The sequence below is a fragment of the Vipera berus genome (assembly GCF_964194415.1).
Source record: "Vipera berus genome assembly, chromosome: W".
Classification (NCBI taxonomy): Eukaryota; Metazoa; Chordata; class Lepidosauria; order Squamata; family Viperidae; genus Vipera; species Vipera berus.
This window is the reverse complement of record NC_138210.1, coordinates 49935717-49957987: the sequence shown is the minus strand read 5'-3', so window position 1 is coordinate 49957987 and position 22271 is coordinate 49935717. Positions and strand designations below refer to the sequence as shown.

General features: G+C 45.5%; 1 protein-coding gene across 1 annotated transcript; it reads right to left on the bottom strand.

Moving 5' to 3' along the window:
* Positions 1 to 5404: 5404 nt before the first annotated feature.
* LOC308676802 (sulfotransferase 1C2-like) lies at positions 5405 to 21292 on the bottom strand (the record flags this gene model as incomplete). Its single annotated transcript, XM_081342831.1, has 8 exons — positions 5405 to 5930; positions 6532 to 6658; positions 15381 to 15434; positions 17124 to 17218; positions 17766 to 17892; positions 19442 to 19539; positions 20138 to 20263; positions 21136 to 21292. The coding sequence occupies 8 exons, from the start codon at positions 21290 to 21292 to the stop codon at positions 5818 to 5820; spliced, it is 897 nt and encodes a 298-aa protein (XP_081198957.1). The 3' UTR covers positions 5405 to 5817.
* Positions 21293 to 22271: the final 979 nt, after the last annotated feature.

Here is a 22271-nt window from a genome sequence, read left to right as displayed (position 1 = left end):
GAGTCTTCGGAGAAGGGCGGGATATAAGTGGAATTAAAATAAATAAATAAATAAAACACTGACACCATGGGACATCATCCATTGAGTTTCTTGAATTGCAGTCAGTTAGCACTGGATGTAATAAAGCTGGCTGTTCCCTTGAGGCCATAATCAGCAAGCAGAAACTCACATGCACTGGTTATTTGATGCAAGTGGATGATAGACTAGGAAAAAAAAGGCCTGTGTTTGGCAAGGTTAAGTGAAGATTAAGGGAAATAAAAAGATTTGGTGGAGACATGGCATAAATTGGTCTCAGGAACGCCCTTGCAATTTTTACACATTGCTGCCAGGGAGATATTGAGACAGTGGGCATCTATCCTTTCAGACTGGGAACTAAACTCAATGAAACCTAATAATTTTAACTATGATTAATATTAATATCTCTCAAAGCTCACACAAAAGTTTGCTACATTTGGGAAATATTTAAAATCACTTTTGAATGAGCTTTTTAAAAAATTCCAGCAGGGTTGATTTCAATACCGTAGTCCTTGTATTGTCTCCAGTGCTTTTTTTTTAAAAGAAAAAGGTGCCGGAACTCACACATGTCATACAACCCGCCTTGCCTACCCTACAAGGTTCCAACCAAAAAAGGTGCCGGAACTCCGTTCTGAGCGTTCTATGAGAAAAAAAGCCCTGATTGTCTCCTTTAATCTCACAGAAAGACATTGCAATAGAGCAGACATGTCAAACACAAGGCCCGGGGCCCGGATCCAGTCCGTGAAGTGGTTTCATGTGGCCCGCAAAGCCATCCTGTAAACAGTGAGGGAACGGCCCCCGCTGCCTTGGCCCCGGCCCAGGCCAGTTGGGAGCCAATGTACAATTTTGTGGTGGTCATCTATGCTGAAATACATTGTCTTAGCTCCACGAGGCCGTCTGGAAACAGCGAGGGACCAGCCCCTGCTGCGTCTGTACTGCCCCTTGGGCGCACGCTGGGGAGATATCACCCTTTGTGAGGAATGAAGAAATGCACCATCGCCTGGAAGTGGCCAGCATATGACCCTGCCTACTTTGGGCAGGCTAGGGCCTGGGCAGCATTGCGCTTCTCTCCAGATTCGTGCCACCCAACTCAGCCTCTCAGCACTGTCAGGAAAGTGCCCCACTGCCTGCCAAAACCCAGCAGGCTGGGGGCTGGGCAGCATTGTGCAGGTAACATCGACTCTCACGCTGCTCATGGCATCTCCTCCCCCAGAGCCCACCAAGCCGGATATGTGAAGTAGGTGAGGGCCATGTGCTGGCCACTTCCAGGCAATGGTGCATTTCTTCATTCCTCACGAAGGATGACACGTCCTCATCTGGGTTTCTTGCCTGTTTTTCTCCCTCCCTCATCTCAAATATTTTCCTACCACTCGAAGGAAGGAAGGAAGGAAGGAGAGGGAGGGTCTGAGGGAATTCCTGCCTTAGTCCTGCCCTGCTGCCCTTTCATCATCCCCTTGCCCCCTCCTCCTGGCCTATCCTGGGGGGTCTCCGATCCTATTGCTAAGGAAGCTTTGGATACAAAGCCAGGTCTCCTCAGATGGAGAGGGAGTGGGCCTCCCTCTTGACTTTGCCCTCATACCCATCATGAGCAACCTGGCTAAGGAGAGCAAGCACAGCAGCAGCAGCCTTGAGGAGGAGGTAAGTGCAGCTGGGCACCACCTTGAGGAAGTGGAGCTGCGCTTAGTGCCGTGGGTTCTTGACAGCTGGGCTGGGCATTTGACCTCCATGCCACCGTCCAACCTCCCCACCAAGGCCTGAGAGGAAAAGTGAGGCTCCTCCAGTGGACCATGCCTTGGCACTTGCCCTGGTCCCATCTTCTTCTACCAGAGACCCTCAGATCTGTCCCATTCCTGCCCAGGACCCCATAGGTACCCTTGATGCGAATGATGTAGAGCTGGCCACGCCCACCCAGTAGGCCACGCCCACCCACCCCGCCAAGGGCAACTGCAATGCTGATGCGGCCCTCAATGAAATTGAGTTTGACACCCCTGCAATAGAGGGATCCATCCTCTTGTTAAATAATTCAATTAAAATCAAGATGCTGCTGCAATTGAAGCCCCGCCTCTTCTTATGCAAATAAAGCAAAGATCATGATGTCACGGCCACCATCTTACCCTTTTTTTAAACATACCTGCCGACACTGTATCCCTTATTTGCCCATTTCACTAAAGCTAAAAAAAAAGTGACTTCCCCATTTTAACAGCAACCAGCTTTCTTTAAAGTAAAAAAAAAAGGAACAACATAAAATATTGAAAAGGGCTCATAATCTGAAAATGCTTAGCCAAAGGCTCCCTTTTTTAAAATAAAGAGATCTGCTTTGAATGGACTATGGCATTTTCATCCTCAGGTGAATTCTAGTTGCTTAGGCAACAGGTGGAAGACCTCTAGTTGTCTTGGCAACAAAGTATGCCAAGTCTCAGCTGCCTACTCTACTAGCCTTCCCACACGGCTTTTTTTTTTTAAAAAAAAGCCTTTCCATTGTTTTCTGGAGTCATATGGATGGCCTTTGGAGTGCTCAGAATGGCTCTTGCGAATCTTTTAACGTAGGTATGTCTCTTTGGTTAGCAGTCAAGAATGAAAGCAGTGAACCAACGGCTTGAGAGATTAGCAGAAAATTATTAGGTGTTATTCCCCTATCGTGGAAAGGAGAAAATAGCAAAGGAAGATTGTAAACCACTGTTTTTATGTGCCACAGATCTGACATGAGCGATGTGCTGGTTTATAAATTATGCTGCTTTCCGTGACACAGATACAGTGGCCAGGCTTCATGCCAAACATTAAAAATGGAAGTGCTGGGAATGTTTTGGTTTTGTTTCTTCCCGTAATTTGCAAACCTGTCTAAAATAATTTTGTGACTGTGAATGAGCAAATCTGATTCCTTTGACAAAATTCTTTTTTAAAAATTATATACATATATCCGCATGTGATCTTATAACTTCTTTGGTATGTGTCTGATGCTCTCTCTCTCTCTCTCTCTCTCTCTCTCTCTCTCTCTCTCTCTCTCTCTCTCTCTCTCTCTCTCTCTCTCTCTCTCTCTCTCTCTCTCTCTCTCTCGTGTGTGTGTGTGTGTGTGTGTGTGTGTGTGTGTGTTTGTTTGTTTGTTTGTATACTTATCAGGAGAGACTGGAGGAACTGAATATGTACAGCCTGGAGGACAGATGGAAAAGGGAGGACATGAGTGAAACCTTTAAATATATGAATAAGGTTCTAGAAGGCAATATTTTCAATATTAAGCAAAAATCAAGAACACGGGGGCATAACCTCAAACTGACAGGAGGGAAGTTCAAAAGTCATGTTAGAAAGTGTGACTTCACAAAAAGAGTAGTGGAAGCTTGGACTGAGTCATCAGTTACTCAGTTTAAACATGCTTGGGATAAATACATGTCCATCATCAGCCTTTAAAAAAAAGACTTCCCATATATCTATCTGTCTGTCTGTCTGTCTGTCTGTCTGTCTGTCTATCTATCTATCTATCTATCTATCTATCTATCTATCTAGATATAGATATATAGATATAGATAGATATAGAGATAGAGATATAAATATAGATACAGATACAGATACTGTATATAGATATCAAGAAGTTGATATGCAGTCCTGGCTTATGTGTTCCATGCCTGCTTTATAAGAATATGGATATTTTTACCTTTGTGGTGGGATGCAGGTGTCATTAATTAATTCGAGCCTCCTAATTGTGTAGTCAGAACATTTCAGGGGAAAAAATGTATATTAGACTCTGAGCCAAACTTTGTACTAAATTGCTTTCCCCCCCCCACAAAAAAACCCTGGCAGTTCTTCTCTGTGTAATAATCCCAAGGGGTTCCATTGCCTCCAGTTCCATTCTGGGCAGATGGTCAGATCTTTTCTTCCTACATTGCCACAGAATTTTGCCTTCCTGACAAAAAACAAAACAAAAACAAACCATGATGTAAACAGTACAATCTGGCAAATGCCTATACAGAAGGAAGTCTGTCCTTCCATTCCATGACGATTGTTCTGCTTTGAATTTAAAACTGTAGATATCTTAGTGGAAATGTTGGCATGTATCTTTCCTTACTTGCTTCCAAAGAGGATTTTGTTTCCTACCAAATTTAATGCCAGATCTTTCCCTCAGTTGATTTCTTTAAAGAAAATTACAAAAATTGGGCATTTTTCTGATATCCATAAACATCAAATTCAAAAGACCACTGAAAATCACATTTTTATTATCAAAACCATTTCCCCTCGCTACTAAAAAGGTTAAAGAGTCATTAGAACAGAACAGAACAGAACAACAGAGTTGGAAGGGACCTTAAGGTCTTCTTATACCAGGGGTGTCAAACTGCCGGCCTGTGGGCCAGTTGCATCATATGGAGGCCGCACCTAACCCAGCAATGCAAAAAAAGTCCCTATACATCACGACACGTCATATGATGCGGCAAGTTTGACACCCATGCCCTATACCATTCCAGACAAAAGATTGTCCATTTGAATTCAACTCATCCCAGGCTGACTCAACCCTAACCCAAACCCTTTGTCTCCCTCAATATTTTTTTTTGACTTTCCAGCCTCATCTACAAACCTGATATCTCCTGGTTGTTTCCAGTCAAAGACCTAACCAGATTTGTCTCTGCTTAGCTTTTCAAGATCAGCCAAGGTTGAGTAGGTGCTTCCATTGTGGGCTATATTATGGAGGCTTCTTCCTTGCAGTCTTAAGACATTGTTGTATTCTCTTGATTTTCACCTCTCCACAGGTGTAGATGCCCAAACGTTGCCTCTAATTCCTGCAAAAGATGCAGGTGAGGTCCTTGCCAAAGAATCAGAAAAATATGACCCAAAAGTACCGCCTGTGAAGAGTAACCATAGTCTTCTGGTGTTTCAACCTCAGATAACTACGGATGTTCAACGAGAAATAGAGCCTCCATATGCCCCCAAGGTTGAAGAGTATTATTACCAAATCAACTGGCCACAAGCGGTGCTGCAAAGGTGGGCCACTGAGAAGTCTAACTGGGAGAAAAACCTTAACCTAGTCTTCAGCCAAGGACAAACCTTTACGAGTAGAGAACCAGAAGCTAAGAAAAGAGACCACCAGGAGAGCACTGAAATGGCATCACAACCTCAGTGCTCAGATGATTAAAGAACATGACATTATATTGGCTCTTATTATAGGAATGTAGTCCTGATTTTACAGAATTGGTCTGGTTCATTTCAGCTCCCTATCTGCAAGTTCGCCTTTAATAAATTTGATGCCCCTTGAAAGGTTTTTGTGGGGCAGGAATGCTTTGGCTGGAAATGCGTTTCTATGGTTTTGTAAGAAACATAAAAGCAGTCCTGGTGATGTCTTATAATCTAGAAAAGGAATGGGGAGTCCTAAACACTACTCTGTAAATTTTTCAACCATGAAGCGTCCTAGGAAGCGTGACAGTTTAGCGGTGCAAATCACCGGAAGGAGTGAATCTGAAATTTCCAGCCTCATTAAAAGACAATATGAAACTTTACATCACTGCAGACGGATCTGAGGTGGCTCAGAGACTCACTACAATGGCTTCGTTTAGAATGAAACTCATCAAAATTAGTTGAAGCAATCAAGAGTATTTTTTTGAAGTCCCAGAATGATCAGAAATTCCAGCTTAAGGCCATTGTTTGTTTCTTTTTTAATTACTTAATGAAATACAGAGTCTACAGAACTAGAACAAGCGAGGGCCCTGAAAACATGGTCTGAGATTCATCATCCAGACTTTTAGCACTGTGGAGACTGCAGGAGGAGAACCATGGGAGACTGTGATAGCAGAAAAACAAACGAAATGAAAATCGGAGGGATCCTTAGAGTTCCATAGTGAAAGTCAAGTCAGTATCCGATATTTTTTTCCGGTAGTCTTCATCAAACCACTCATTTTGAGCCACTGTGAAGTGGTACTTCCAGTCACCGACCGTCCCTGTAAGGCAATCACACCATATAGTCTGCTTGGAAATTTTAAGTGATGCTTTCTACAAGAGCCTTAGAAATGGTAAAAAAAAACAAAAAAACCCCAACCAATAACTCTGGACATTAATTTCCTCTGAACTTACTGTACTGCAGTTATCAACAAGAGATAACTGTAATAAAAATGTCCTAGTGGGAAGCCTTTGCAAATTCAGCCTTTCGAAGAACATTATAGGTAGTCCTCAATATATAACCATTCACTTAGTGACCATTCAAAGTTACAACAGCATGTGACTTATAGCCCATCCTTGCAGCTTACAACCGATGCAGCACCCCCCCCCCCACATTCATGTGATCAAAATTCAGTTAATTGGCATCTGGCATGTATTTACAATGGTTGCAGCATCCTGGGGTCATGGCCTAGGCCTGTTTAATAACCTATAATGTCTGGTCCCAATAAATCATCATGGAGGAATACTCCAGTTCCTAACACACATGTTCCGAAAAACAGAAAACCTGTATTTCTCCAGGATTCCTCTAGGTTTCTTGCAATGCAGGATACTTAGAGACAGTTCAGTTCTAGTGACTTGCCGGGAAGTGGGAGAAAGCCACACCTTTTCTCATGAATGGAGAAATGGACTGGTCCATGACAGACAGTGGTGCATTAGCTCGGTTAACCAAGGGGTTGTGCTTCATGACTTCGAATGAGGTGTGATGCACAATCTTGTCTAGAGTTGTGAGGTGTTCTCACGAGTGAATCGTTAAAGGAGCTTCCAAGCAAAGGCATCACGCAGAGATGCAATCATATTAGCTTTATTCAATGATAGATCAAAGAGAAAGAAATACTTGGCATGAAAGCATTCATGCCTGCATGTGAGAGAGAAATAAAATAAAAGAAAACAAGCTAGCATTACATGACTAAACTAGAGGTTAGGAGTAGAGATAGAACTGGAGAATAGAACTTAGAAACTAGAAACTAGAAACTAGAACTAGAACAAAGAGCAGCCCCTCGTGCAGAGGTATTTATGGGGGGTCTTGGTCCCTCCCTGACCATAAAACTCTCTCACCAATGGGGCTGTCGGGTCTGAGACCCTTGGCTCATCAGTGGAAGCAAAGAAGCCTCTTTGCCTCCATCTGATGACCCTTTTGGGGAACTGCCAATGGCTGGCACTAATCATCTAACAATTCCCCTTCTTGCCAGCCAATGACAGGGACCAGTGAATGTATGTAAGGGGCGAGCAGGTGTCATAGACATGCATAAAAAAACATTCAGAAGGCCAAACACAAACGCTTACACAGAAGGTTGTGCCGGTCAATGGGAACAGGCTTGGTAAACAGATCAGCTATCTGGTCAGCTGTATTACAGTGCTCAACATGTATAAAACCCTTTTTGGTAAGCTGCCTGACATTTTTATAGCGTATGTCTATATGGCGAGATCTAGATCCTACTGCATAAGCCTCCGAGATTGCAATTGCGGCAGTGTTGTCCTCTAGAATTTGGATGGGCAGAGGGGGAGATGCCCAGATGCTTGTTATCAGTTCATTGAACCAAGTCAAATCATTGGCCGTGTCTGACAGGCTGGCATATTCAGCCTCGGCCGTGGAGCAAGAAATAAATTTTTGCTGCCTAACATGCCAATGTATTGGGCAGCCATTTAGCAATATGAGGAAACCAGAAGTGCTCCGTCTAGTTTTGGTGTCGCCAGCCCAGTCTGCGTCTGAGTAAGCGGAGAGCTGGGCCGTCTTCCCCTTCTCTGGTTCTAGCATAAGGAGAGCATCAGCTGTGCCCTTTAGGTATCTAAGCACCCTTTTAACAGCAGTCCAGTGGAATTCCTTTGGGTGTTCCACGTGCCTGGACAATAGATTCACAGCTAAAGCTATGTCAGGTCTGCTCCAATTGCTGATGTATAGCAAGGAGCCAATCACAGATCTGTAAAGCGTGTTATCTGTGAACTCAGGACCGTCCTTATGGGTGTGGTTGTAAAAGTCGCTTTGCATTGGACTATGCGTAGGATTAGATTCTGTCATTTTGCATTTGGCCAGTAATTCCTCTATCTTTTCTTTTTGAGATAGAGCGAACCCCCCCTTAGTGGCCAAAATATGCACACCCAAGTACTTGTCAACCCGCCCCAAAGACTTCAGAGTAAACTTTTCTTCCAGGGCCTTGGCAAATTCATCACACCTTTCCTTGTTAGGCCCTACATATAATAGGTCGTCCACATAAACTAACACCCGTTCTGTGGTTCCCTTGGAATTGCGTGTGAAAACACATTGATCTGCATGAGATTCTGAGAAACCAACTCGTTCTAAACTCTTTCTAAGACAGTCATACCATAATTTCCCTGACTGCTTAAGACCATATAACCCTTTGTGAAGCAACCATGTATTTCCCCCTTCTTGCTGGTAGCCAGGAGGAGCTCTCACGTAGATCTGCCGGTCCAAGTTGGCGTGGAGGTAAGCCATCTGGATGTCAAATTGGAAGACTTCTTCTCCCAGAGCGGCTGCAGTCACGAGGGCGGCCTTGACGCTCTCTGCCCGGACGGTTGGAGAGTAAGTCTCCGAGTAGTCCTCCATGTAACGCTGAGCGAAGCCCTGGGCTACCAAACGGGCCTTATATAGGTAGAGGCCATTGGCAAGTGGTTTGGCCTTGTAAACCCACCTTGTGCCAATGACTTTCCTCTCCTTTGGAGGTTGCTGGGGGGTGAAGACCTTGAGTTGTTTTAAGCTCTACATCTCCTTCTCCATCGCGAGCTGCCATTTCTCCTGCTCTTCGATGGGCAGCTCCTGGATGTCAGAGAAGGATTTTGGGGTGACCACAACGCTGTTGACAGACGCGATGTGGCCAATGTCAATTCTCTTTGGCGGGACCCCTTTGTTGGACCGCTTTGACCTCCTTACCTTCTGCCACTCACCGCTCTTTTCTTCCGCGGGTCTCTGAGGTGTCGCTGGGGGTGAAGACGGCGTGTCTTCTTCCATGGGACTGGACGCATCTTCGTCTTGTTCCTCACTTTCGTCGGTGGCAGGGTATGTGGTCGTCTCAGGTGATGTCGTGGTCGGTGTGCCTCTGCTGGGTCGGTTGGCATATGGGCTCAGATCATTTGAGTGGATCTGGGTCCAATTGGAATCCTCTTCGAAAGAGGCAGATTGGGAAGTCACAGGCCTGCCCCCTTCTCCCAGGAAACGATAGGCCTTGGAGCCAGGAGCATAGCCCAAGAACCTTAGTCTCTGGGAAACAGATCTCCCCTTCTTCCGCAGCTGTTTGGGGATGTGCACCCATGCATAGGAACCAAAAACACGCAAATGTGCCAGATTTGGTTTCCTACCGTGAACCAGGAAATATGGGGTCTGGTTCACAACACTGCTCCAGGTGCGGTTTAAGGTGTAATTGGCATAATGGACCGCCTCTCCCCAGTATGATTCTGCGACACCTGCGTCTGCAATCAGACTACGCATCATGGTTTGCAGGATTCCATTCCTTTTCTCAGCTACACCATTTTGCGAAGGGGTGAATGGTGCAGTTAGAAAATGGCGGATGCCCTTACGCCTTACCCAGTCCTGGAACTTCTGAGACATGAACTCAGCCCCGCGATCGCTCTGCAATTGTGCGATCTTGGTCTTTTTTTTTTTATTGAAAAGTTTTAAAATACAATTTTCCTTTAAAAAACCCCCCTTCCCCCTCCCTCCTCCCCCCCTCCCTCCCCCCCTCCCTCCCTCCCTCCTCCCCCCCTGCCTCCCCCCCTCCCCCCCTCCCCCCCCCGACTTCCCAGAGCTGAATACAAGGTATATATATAAAAAGAGAAAAAAAAAAAGAAAGGCAAACATAAGCAACCATGTACTAACAACTATAAATTCTAAAATCCATCACTCTCTAGCTTATATAGGATAAACCAAACCTTGGCAATATTAAATATATATAAAAAACTAAAATAAAAAAAAAAACACTTTCTAGCTTATATAGAATAAGACAAACCTTAATAATATTAAATATACATTAAAAACAGGAAAAAGAACCCCAAAATAGAAAGAGAAAAAAAGAACAGAAAAAAAAGGAAAAAAGAATTATTCAAATACTATATAATACTTCTCAACCTATACTTGTCCTAAATAGACTCCATCCCTTTTTGTCCATTACATGATATAACGTTCTTACAAATAATCTTTCAAATTAACCAAGATCTTCACCACCTCAACCAAATCAGAAAACTTTAAAGTCCACTCTTCTGTAATCGGCCGTTCCTCTTCCAGCACATCTATAATTATTCCAAACAATAAAAAAATTGCGAACAAAACTTTAACCTCCATTTGGAAATCTTCTATATATTCCACCAAACTTTAATCCAAAAAAACCTCACCCTTTCCACAAAACCACCACATGTAAAAAATATATTGCGTCTACACCCAAATCTTTTCCCACCTCCCATACTTGACTATGAATACGTCGTAGAAATTCCATAGACTTCTGCAAATCCTGCTATTTTCTCTTCTTCGATCGTTTTGCAGCAGCACGCGTCACCCTCTGTTCTATTGAATCATCCGACGAAGTTGTATCTTGATCTCTTCCAACACCGTTGTCTTCTATCTGACCACCTTCGACCTCTTGATGCACTCCTTCTCCAGATCCCTTTTCAGCTTCCAGAGATGTTAATGGCGTTGCATTTAAAACATTATTATAGAAATCACGCGCTTGCATCACAGTAACCAGACGGTACCTTTTACCTTCGTGCGTCACCATCAACCCAGCTGGGATCTCCCATCTAAACCTTATATCTCGTTGCTTGAGCTCTTGCACAAGGAATGTAAAATCCTTCCTTCTCCTTAAAATCTTTGGAGGAATTTCTTTTAAGACCAAAACTTCTTGATTAGCAATCACAACTTTAGTATCATAAGCAGCTCGTATAACTTCATCTCTAGTTTCCCTTTTTGCAAAATATACCACCACATCTCTAGGCAACTTTCTCTGTCTAGCAATCCATGAATTCACACGAAACACTTTATCCATGCCTCCTTTTATTTCAGATGCTGGCTGTTTCAACACTTCTTCAAAAGCCTCAGAAACCAGCTGCTTTAGATCTTCCTTGGTATTCTCCTTTAAGCCTCTAACTCTAATGGCAAACTGCATCTGGTAATATTGAGCAAGACTCAGTTCCTTTTCCACTTTATCTTCATTCTCCAATACTTTTGCTTCTAATATAGCATTCTTTTGAGTCAGATCTTCTAGCTTTTCCTCCAATTCTTCCACACAGCGAGCCACTTTACACACTGAAGACAAAATGTCTGCCTTCATCACTCTGAACTTCTGTTCCATCCTCTCCTCCATTCTCTCCTCCAATTTCTCCAATTTCTCCTCCATCTGTACAAATCTAGCATTAATTGATTCCAAAATTACCTGGGCGTGTTTTTCAAGAGCATCTTGTAAGTCCTTTGATGTCAATACATCAGGAGGATGCAGCGCCTGCAGTAATGATTGTTGCACAGGAGAAGTTCCAGCACTCCGAAGAGTTTTAGGGGGTGGTTTAGCCGCCATCTTTTACCAAATGCGACGCACTTTCACTTCAGATTTATAATCCAAAAAAGTCCATCAAGCTGGAGAGTAAAATATCACCTTTTCCTCTTGTATCGCTCTGCCTGCTCCTTTAATCCATAGTCATTCCTTCAGGCAGGGGTGGTCGCAGACGCCTGGCTCTGCTCCAAGAATCAGGAGCAGAGGCGCCGGCCAGCTGGGAGCAGCCCAGGCTACGGGGGAGTTCAATCCTTCAGCCGCCCAAGCCATAAGCTCAGGCGGCCCTGGAGAACTCTACCCCTACCTGGGAGCTCGCCCCCTCCTCTTCTCCCGAGGAGGGGGCTTCAAATTCTCCCGAACAGCTGATCGGCGCTGTTTCGGGCGAAAAAACAACAGCTGAGCCGCGGGCAGCCCGGGAAGGCTGTCTCCGTCGCCGCGGAGCCACCGGAAGTCCTGTGCGATCTTGGTCTTGTACTGAGTCTCTACGAAGTTGTACAGTGACTTTATGGCGTCAAAGGCTTCAGATTTTTCTGTGAGAGTATACACGTGGCCGTATCTTGAAAAATCATCAACGGCAGTGAGAAAATACTTTTTCTTTCCTAGGGATGGTGTGAAAGGCCCAACTAGGTCAACATGTACTAGTTGGTATGGGTATTGAGTCTTACGTAATGACACCTTTGAGGTCGGGGCAGCTTTCCTCTTTGTTTTCTTGCAAATGGCACAGTCCAGAAATACGTCACAGTCCTTGAGCTGGACTCCCTCAGCAAATTCTCCCATCTTTTTAACTACAGGGAAGCTTGCATGTCCTAGCCTTCTGTGCATGAGGTGGACGCACTCATTGTGAATCGGCTTCCCCATTGACACCCTCTTGGCTCTAGTTGCTTTGAGTGGTGCTGTAGGTGCCTGCTGAGATTCAGGCTCCTTGCCCACACTGCCCTTGGAAAGCCTTGGGGCAGGCTGTGGTGGTTTGGGAGAAAAATATGGTAAGCCGTTTATGATTGTAATATTTCCAATGACCCTCTGGTCCCTGGTGACATGACCTCCCCCCTTGCGAAATAAAACTTCCACTTTGTCATCGTCACACAATTTGGTAATGCTTAATAGGTTGTTGGCTATGGAGGGGGCGTGTAAGACACCTTCAACTTTCCCAAGACCAGGTACAGAAACAAACCCCTCCCCAACAACTGAAGCAGTATCACCGTTTGCAACCTTGACAGATGAGTTAATTTTCTTTAACCTTTTAAAACCTTGACTCATATTAGTAATGTGAGAGGAAGCTCCAGAGTCCAGTAACTATAAGTCAGTGGAGCTATCAGCCTTTGTTGTGGGGGTGAGGGAACAAGTATGCAGAGAATTTCCCTTGCCCCTGCCACGCCCCCTTCCTTGCCCCTTGCCTCTTACTTGATTGGGACCACGTTTAGGGGCTTGATGTTGATGGGGGCAGTCTTTCTTGAGGTGCTCCTCAGAGCCACAGATGAAACACTTAAGCAGAGCATTAATTTGCTCTGAGTTGTGGCGCCCCTTTCTGGCTTGCTGAGTGGTGACTCTGGTGTATTCTCCGGCATCTCGTCTCCTTCTATCCTCTTCGATCAGTCTTCCTGTGAGGTAGGACAGATTTATGTTTTCCCTCTTGACTGCTTCGAGTGAAACAATGAAATTGCTCCAACTCCTGTCTAGGGAAGCAAAAATGATCGCAACCATGCTCACATCATTTACAGGAAAGTCTCTGGATATTAATTCTGACCTGAGTGCCTTTAATTTCGCAAGATGTTCAGGCATGCTGGCACCAAACCTCAGTCTGGTTGTATAAAGCTCAGTTGTAAGTCTGGTGATGGAACCAATGGTATCGCTGTTAAATAAATTGTATAATAGGCGCCACACTTCATCAGCTCTGAGCCCCACTGGAATGCTGGAGAACAGGTTATTATCCAGAGAACTGAGCAGGGTCGAGTAAGCCTGCAAATGTCGCCACTCTTCTTGACGTCCCCATGGGGGAGGGGGTGGTTTCTGGACCATTTGTAGAGTCCCATTCTTTAAGAGATATAGCTGTATATCTTTACTCCAACTGTTATAATTTTCCCCTCCCAGTTGTAGCTTTTTAAAATCGTTTGGAAGATTTGCTGCCGGAATATAGTCCTTATCAGACCCACTTTCAAAAATTTCTGAAATGTCCATTGACATAAATGGGAAAGGGAAAGGCGTTCCCACAGTGAAAGGGGTCCCTCTAGTGGTCGAGGAGGGAATCCTTTCTTGACTATTTAGTAACTCCAGATGGGCGTGCCCGGAAACCATGTGATCCGGGGGAGGGCGTTGTTCAGGATTTCTCCCTTCTTCCCATGAGGCATTGGGGGGGCGGAGCCCAGATTTGCCGGCTCGGAGTTGCTGCAATGAATCCTCCCGAGAATTGCAGCCACATGGATTTTCATCATTGCCTGGTTTGCCCTGAGGAGCCCATTGCTGGTCCTGAAGACCTGGAGAGAAGGTGGGAGGCCGCGGGGGTTGATTGTTGGGAGGCTGCAGGCTGGATTTCCCCCGGCAGTTGGGCCCTGGGGAGAGGATGGGAGGCCTTGGGGGGGGTGTGGGCACCCCCGACGTCTGCTTGGCCCCCAGGGCCGTAGTCAGGACTTGGATGGCCGTTTTAATTACATTTGTATTTGTATTAGTATCGGCTGGGCAGATCTCATCGCCATCATAGGACTTTAGGATTTGTGGTGGGGAGAGCTCAGGAATTTGCATGCTGCTGTGGCCGTATGGCAGGAATTGCATGTCATTTCTGCTGTATGCCAGGGACTGCTGGCTATTCTGGCTGGATGCCAGGGACTGCTGGCTTTCCAGACTTAAAAAAGTCTTGTCTTTGTTAGACCGTGTGGGGTTACAGGGGGCCGCCATCTTGTTTCCTGTTCCAGACCATGTGGGCGGAGCCATCTTGTTTCCGCTTGCCCCAGGAAGCTGTAGCTCACAGCTGGGCGGGGGGGTTCGCGCCAAAAGCCCTGGGGTCCCGGGGTCACTAAGGGTGGCGGGCGCCATATTTGGAGGCCTCGTGGCCGCTAGGGAAAGACTCACCGCGTGTTCGGAGGCTTCCTGCGCGGTTTCCTGGGCTGCCTCCCCCCTCCCCTGCATTGCAAAGATCTCTTTAAGCAGCTCTTCACGTTCCTGTGCAGTCAGCTTACTCACGCGACGTTTGGCTTCAGCCAGGTCCGTCTCTGCAGCATCTGAGCAGTCTTGGACAGTCTGCAAACCTTCTATGCTCTCCTCTGTGGCGTTCAGTTGTAAAGAGGCATGTGAAGGGGTCCTAGACGCTCTGCTGGATCCTCTGACGGGATGAAGGCCATTTGTGCTTTCATCTGCAGCTGAGGTTGCTTCAGGGGCTGGGGCTGTTGATCTTGATTGAAGACTTCTGGTCACAATCTTGGATCTTCGGCCATCCATTTCAGTTTCAAATCTAGGCATCTTACTGCTATCTGCAAGCTTGGAAGCTTTCCTTTAAACCATCCTCTCTGCTACCAACTTGTGAGGTGTTCTCACGAGTGAATCGTTAAAGGAGCTTCCAAGCAAAGGCATCACGCAGAGATGCAATCATATTAGCTTTATTCAATGATAGATCAAAGAGAAAGAAATACTTGGCATGAAAGCATTCATGCCTGCATGTGAGAGAGAAATAAAATAAAAGAAAACAAGCTAGCATTACATGACTAAACTAGAGGTTAGGAGTAGAGATAGAACTGGAGAATAGAACTTAGAAACTAGAAACTAGAAACTAGAACAAAGAGCAGCCCCTCGTGCAGAGGTATTTATGGGGGGTCTTGGTCCCTCCCTGACCATAAAACTCTCTCACCAATGGGGCTGTCGGGTCTGAGACCCTTGGCTCATCAGTGGAAGCAAAGAAGCCTCTTTGCCTCCATCTGATGACCCTTTTGGGGAACTGCCAATGGCTGGCACTAATCATCTAACAAGAGTTGCCACGTCTAATTGCTTCCCTATAAACTGCATTATCTTCTGGATTTCACGCTTTGGGTCCTGTGTGAGATGAAGGATAGCAGAGATGGGTAAAAGAGAAGCAGAAAAGAAGGGAACTTTTTTTTGAGAACGAGAAAAGGTGGTATAGGGGGCCAGCCTCCAAATCCTCAAACTGATTCAACGTGTGCCTTGATGATCTCACCACCATTGTTTTGCAACAGTGCTGCCTCCTGGCTGGGCAAGAGAAACACATGTTGGCAACCTGCTGGCAACCGGTCCTCATGCTAAAAAAAAAAAAGACCACTCACAACGAGCAAATTGCAAACTTTGACCTAGTGGTTAAGGTTAAGTGGTTAAGCTAGAAACCAGAGGGCTGTGAATTCTAGTTCCGCCTTAGGCATGAAAGTCAGCTGGGTGTCTTTGGGCCAATCGCTAGGAAACGGAGTTCTAGTCCCGCCTCAGGCTTGAAAGCCGATTGGGTGACTTTGGCCCAGCCATTCTCTCTCAGTCTGTGAGATGGTCTCATGAGGTCGATGGATCGTTAAGGTGCTTCCAAGTGAAAAAGGCAGCACGCAGAGATGCAATCATATGATGCTTTATTCAACGACAGATTAGAGAGAAAGAATTACTTGGCATGGAGGCATCCATGCCTGCGTGAGAGAACAGAGAGCAAGCAAGCATAGCATAACTAGAACAGAACAAGAACAAAGAGCAGCCCCTTGAGCAGAGGTATTTATGGGGGGGTCTCAGCCCCTCCGTAACCATAAAACTCTCTTGCCAATGGGGCTGCAGGGGCCGGGGACCCCTGACCCACCAGTGGAAGCAAAGAAGCCTCTTTGCTCCCATCTGATGACCTTTTTGGGTAACTGCTATGGCTGGCACAAAACATCTAACAATTCCCCTTCTTGCCAGCCAATGACAGGGACCAGTGAATGTGTGTGAGGGGCGAGCAGGTGTCATAGACATGCACAAACACGTTCAGAAGACCAAACACAAACGCTTACACAGAAGGTTGTGCCGGTCAATGGGAACAGGTTTGGTGAACAGATCAGCTATCTGGTCAGTTGTGTTACAATGCTCAACAAGAACAAAGAGCAGCCCCTTGAGCAGAGGTATTTATGGGGGGGTCTCAGCCCCTCCGTAACCATAAAACTCTCTCGCCAATGGGGCTGCAGGGGCCAGGGACCCTTGACCCACCAGTGGAAGCAAAGAAGCCTCTTTGCTCCCATCTGATGACCTTTTTGGGTAACTGCCATGGCTGGCACAAAACATCTAACACAGTCCACTACATCAGGCTCAAGCAACAAGCCAATTGATCAATTCCTGTCCCAACCAAAGACATAACGCTCATTGATCTGGGAAACAAAATGAGGAGGAAGAAGAAAACAGTGAGCAAATAAAGCTACAACCCTACTTACTTTACAAAGTAGACCGAAATAATGCCACGGCAGCACAGATCTTAACTTAAGCTCTCTTAACACCCAGTTAATTTTCATAACATTTTCCAAGTAAGTGGACATTGTTCCCAAAGGGGGAGATCATTGTTGCCCTTTTAAAAATTGTAATAAATTCTAGGATCCCATAAAGAGGAACAGAACTTTTATTTTTAAGATCCCCGTTGGTTTCATTGGATTGCATAAAATTGCGAGGACAATCTCATCTCACCCCTTGCAGAAGAATGAGCTACAGAGAAAAAAACACGTAATTTTCCAATCCTGTTTCCATTCAGACTTTCCTTCCAGAACTCACTTTTTTAATGTCTTCATAAAAGAGATACAGGACACGGTAAGTATCTTTTGCTTTCCACCAATCCTTTACGTGATTGTACCAAGAGCCCCAGGCCACTGGAAAATACAAAACAGAGAAAGAGAAGCCATCTAGTTCAGAGTCAAGATCCCAGCGAGATGCACAACAACATTGTTTTCAAATATTTGGGGCTTCCTGCTCTTCCATTCATACCCTGAAAACATTGCAAAATGGCCCCCGTTACAAGTGAAAATGTGTAGCTCTTGGTTGAACTGTGGGGCCCTTGTTGCTTTCTGAGCTTGGTTGTTTTCTTGCAAACTAGATAAAAAGGATTTTGCAAATCCTACTCCATCTAGCGCTGACGAAGTTACCTAGTTGGGTAATGAAATGTCTCCAAGAAAACAACCAAGCTCAGAGAGCACCAAGGATTCCAGAACTGCTTCTGCCATCATCAACCTGCCTTTGCTGCAGATGGAGATTTTCCCTCTAGTGCAATTCACTTTCTTGTAATGTAAGGCTTACTAATAATGCACCTAATAATCATTTCCCGCATGGAATCTGCCCTTTACCTCACTGAAATTCCCCATCTCCTTATTACTTGTTCTTTTCAAAAAATAAATAAATGAGAAAAGGGTGCTGACTTACCTTTGCCTGCCATGAAAATCTCCAAATATTCCTCCCATGTTCCAGGATGGGGTAACGTTTTGTTCATTCTTTGGAAATGGAAATAGGACACCAGGCAGTCCTTGGGATTTCTTGCCATATAAATGAACTGAGGCAATAACAGCAGGAAGAAAAAAAACAACACAGTCCTGGATTAAGCAATAAGTAAAAATAGCACGTGCTTGAGCGTTTCAAGGCCTTGGCAACTTTGAGACAGGTGGACTTCAACTCCCAGAATTCTGGCTGGGGAATTCTGGGAGTTGAAGTCCACATGTCTTAAAGTTGCCAAGGTCGAGAAACACTAGAATCAAGGGAAAGGGGGGGGGTGCGGCGGCACCACAGAGAGTTCCTCCCCATTGCCTTTAACTGTCTAGTTCAGGGATAGGCAATCTTGGCTCTTTTATGACTCGTGGACTTCAACTCCCAGAATTCCTGAGCCGGCCATGCTGAGGAGAAATGGAGAGGTTTCCATGCTGAGCCATGCTGGCTCAGGAATTCTGGGAGTTGAAGTCCACGAGTCATAAAAGAGCCAAGGTTGCCTACCCCTGGTCTAGTTTAATGAAGAGAAGGACGAGGGGGGACATGATAGCAGTGTTCCAATATCTCAGGGCCTGCCCCAAAGAGGAGGGAGTCAAGCTATTCTCCAAAGAGCCCGAAGGCAGGACAAGAAGCAACGGATGGAAACTAATCAAGGAGAGAAGCAACCTAGAACTAAGGAGAAACTTCCTGACAGTTAGAACAATTAACCAGTGGAACAACCTGCCTCCAGAAGCTGTGAATGCTCCAACACTGGAAGTTTTTAAGAAGAGACTGGACAGCCATTTGTCCGAAATGGTATAGGGTTTCCTGCCTGAGCAGGGGGTTGGACTAGATGACCTCCAAGGTCCCTTCCAACATTATTATTATTATTATTATTATTATTATTATTATTATTATTATGAACTCTTTCACTGCCAAATTCAACTCTGGTTTTCAACGGTGTTAATGTCAGCTAAGCAATGGAAGGGTCGAGCAGCTCACTGTTGAACTTTGCTAAGGGTGGGGTGGGAAACCTTGGCTCTTTTATGGCTTGTGGACTATGCTGGCTCAGGAATTTTGGGAGTTGAAGTCCACAAGTCATAAAAGAGCCAAGGTTCCCCACCCCTGGCTTAGGGCATCAGTGGGCCTTAATCCAGCCCTGACAAGAAATCTCTCCCCATGGGACAGCAGATAAGAGATGTATTTTCCCCCTCCCCAAAGGTATACAACTGACCATCTCGGCAAGGAGGATTTCACTCCATTCACACAAACAAATGGGAATGTGGAGGAATTGCTCCACTTAGGAGCCCAACCTACTTCACATGACTTTTTTTGTGGCGGGGGCAGTGGTGGGATTCAGCCGGTTCGCCCCCACTTTGGCAGAACCGGTAGCTAATTTTTTGTTGCCCAGGCGCACAATGGACTTCCGGAAGCGGCCTCCACGCAGAGAACCGGTGGTTCACCTATTTGAATCCCACCACTGGGCAGGGGACTAAGGTAGGAGCAACCAGGACATATGTTTGTCTTGAGGTAGGAGATAAATCTAACATGAAGTAAGTAAGAAGTTGGTCAATGACTCCATTCCTATTTAACTTGATCTTGAGATCTTCTGGAGAAGGTTTAGCAGCAACAAGAAATACCTTGCAGTTCTTGGTCCAGAAGGACTTGGGGAGCAGCTGGACAGGAAGGTGAGTGTTGAGGGTTCTTGGAGAAGGCATCATTTCAGCTTGGTCCACTCCTGCGTCAAGACACACCGAAGACAAAAAGGGATGAGAATCCATATTTCATTTCATTTCATTTCATTTATTAAATTTGTATACCGCCCTTCTCCCGAGGGACTCAGGGCGGTGAACAGGGCGCATATAAATAGAGAATACAAAAATTAAAAAGAATTAAATAATCGCCCAGATAAAAACAATAACAGTATAAAAAACCCCATTAAAAACCCTAACATCCCCCATCAGGCCAGGCCAGCTTGTTCAAATAAATGGGTCTTCAGACCGCGTCGGAAGGAGCGAAGGTCCGGTGCCGTCCGGAGCTCGACCGGCAGCTGGTTCCATAAAGCCGGAGCGCCCACAGAGAAGGCCCTCCCCCTGGGGGCCACCAGCCGACATTCTCTGACCGGAGGCACCCTGAGGAGGCCCTCTCTGTGGGAACGCACAGGGCGGAGGGAAGTTGACGCCGGCAGCAGGTGGTCCCTGAGGTACTCCGGGACCACCTGGACCTGAATTAATAGTTGAGACACGTCCAGCTACTTGTACAGGTTTGCCTGAGGATCTCTGGTTAGCAACTTCTCCCAGGCTTCTGTGTGGAAGTGGCAGGCTAGTTAGACCTACCCAAGGTTTGGCATGGCCTTGCCCATTCAATGAATGGGTGTCGATGATGGACAGAGGCCCTCTGACATTTCTCCAGGTCTCCTTCTTGTTGGATCATATCCACGATCTCTTGTATCCAAGTGGTACCTAAGGAGAGAGGGAGAGACCAACAGTCATATATCCTGTGCTAGGCAGCAGCGATGTAGGCCTGAAGGACCACACAAAAGAAGCTGAAGTCTCCTATCACTCACCTTTCTGCAGGTTTCCCGTCACTTCTGCCAGCCCCGAAATGGGGACAGGGATTATGCAACTCTGGAAACCTCCTCTCTGATCATCGTCAGGAAGATTTAGCAAAGCCTCGCAAGAACTATTTCAACTTGTACAGCAGCGAAGAAAGGTTGGGGATTGGATTTTGCAGCGGATCACTAAACCACTTTAAATTCTTTCTGACAATACAAGATCATTCTTACACAATCTAATGGCCATCCCAGGCAGCTGAACCGACTTTCTTGGAAAACCCAGCAGAGTTATACTGGATCAATAATGCGACCTGTCCAAAGTCAGGAGGGGTTTACTTTCCTCTATAGGTAGCTTAAAAGGGACGCGGTGGCTCAGTGGGTTAGGACGCTGAGCTTGTCGATCAGAAGGTCGGCAGTTTGGCGGGTCGAATCCCGAGTGCCGCGTAACAGAGTGAGCGCCTGTTACTCGTCCCAGCTTCTGCCAACCTAGCAGTTCGAAAGCACATAAAAATGCAAGTAGAAAAATAGGGACCACTACGGTGGGAAGGTAAGAGCGTTCCGTGCGCCTTTGGCGTCTAGTCATGCCGGCCATGACCACGGAGACGTCCTCGGACAAGCGCTGGCTCTTTGGCTTTGAAACGGAGATGAGCACCGGCCCCCTAGAGTCGGAAACGACTAGCACGCATGTGCGGGGGAACCTTTACCTTTACTTTACCTTATAGGTAGTTTGGGATACTATATACTCGCAAACTGAACGTGACTTCACCCCTAGATTCTTACCTGATTTGGGGTAAGTACAAAGAAGTACGTCATCTGGCTTGGCTTGGAAGCGCTGGATCTGATCCCATTCATTACAAGTGCTTTTTGGTAAGGGAATCCCTTCCACCTCGCCTAGTTTAGGGCGGGTCTCTGACGTGGGATCTTTTCCTTGCTCCATGGATGTTAGCTATAACATATGGACAAGACAGGCAAAAAAAAATCACAGGAAAACAAAAAATTCTTTCAAACGTTCCCTAATGGATCCTTTGTAAGCAGGGTATTGGACGAGATCACCTCCAAGATCCCTTCAAACTGTAAGATTTGGTGTTATTGGGAAAACTACATTACTAGTCAAATTCTTGATTTAACAGACTTCAGACTTAATGGGTTTCAGATTTAAGGGAAAATCTTTCTTTGCATTTAGCAATCATCCCTATTTGGTGGACAAAGCCCACTGAATTCAACTCAGCCTAGGTTATTTTTAATTTATTTAATTATGTAGTGTTATCATGTAAATGGATAATTTTAGGAAAACAGCATACATTTAGATTTCATAGATACTCCATTTCCCCTTCATTCGGTAATTTTACTACATTTTTCCTCAAGTCATAAAGGAAGACATTGAAGAAGAATGAATGAACCTTTATTGTCAAAGTACAACCATGTATACATTGAGATTGGCTGAGCCTCCCTTCGTGCCCCCCCCACCACCACAACTCACAGTGACAACAAACCCACCATCTTGTTACACCATGTGAGCTAATTGCAGAACACACCGGCCTCGCAAGTCAATCATACATAAAATTATAAAATTATTTCCCATTCAATTATTTCCCATTGTGTGTACTCAAAGCAGTTTGTCTCCAGTTGTTATGCTTTCAAAGTTACAGGGTAGCCAGCTTTATGAAATTCAGAGCTACGATGCTAGCCAAGATTTCAAAACTACAGGTGCCTTGTTTGTATTAGAAGAGTTTTTTCTGACTAACCATCCCTTTGGGGGCAAATTGTCTTAAATTCAGGGTATTATGGTCTATTTTTAAGATGAATGTGGTAACCCATCATACCTAATCTCTTCTACTCTTTCATTTCCTTTTAAAATAAAACGATTGGCTGCTAGAACTGCCAGTCACAGCCTAGTACACAAGTTCCTCCTCCCA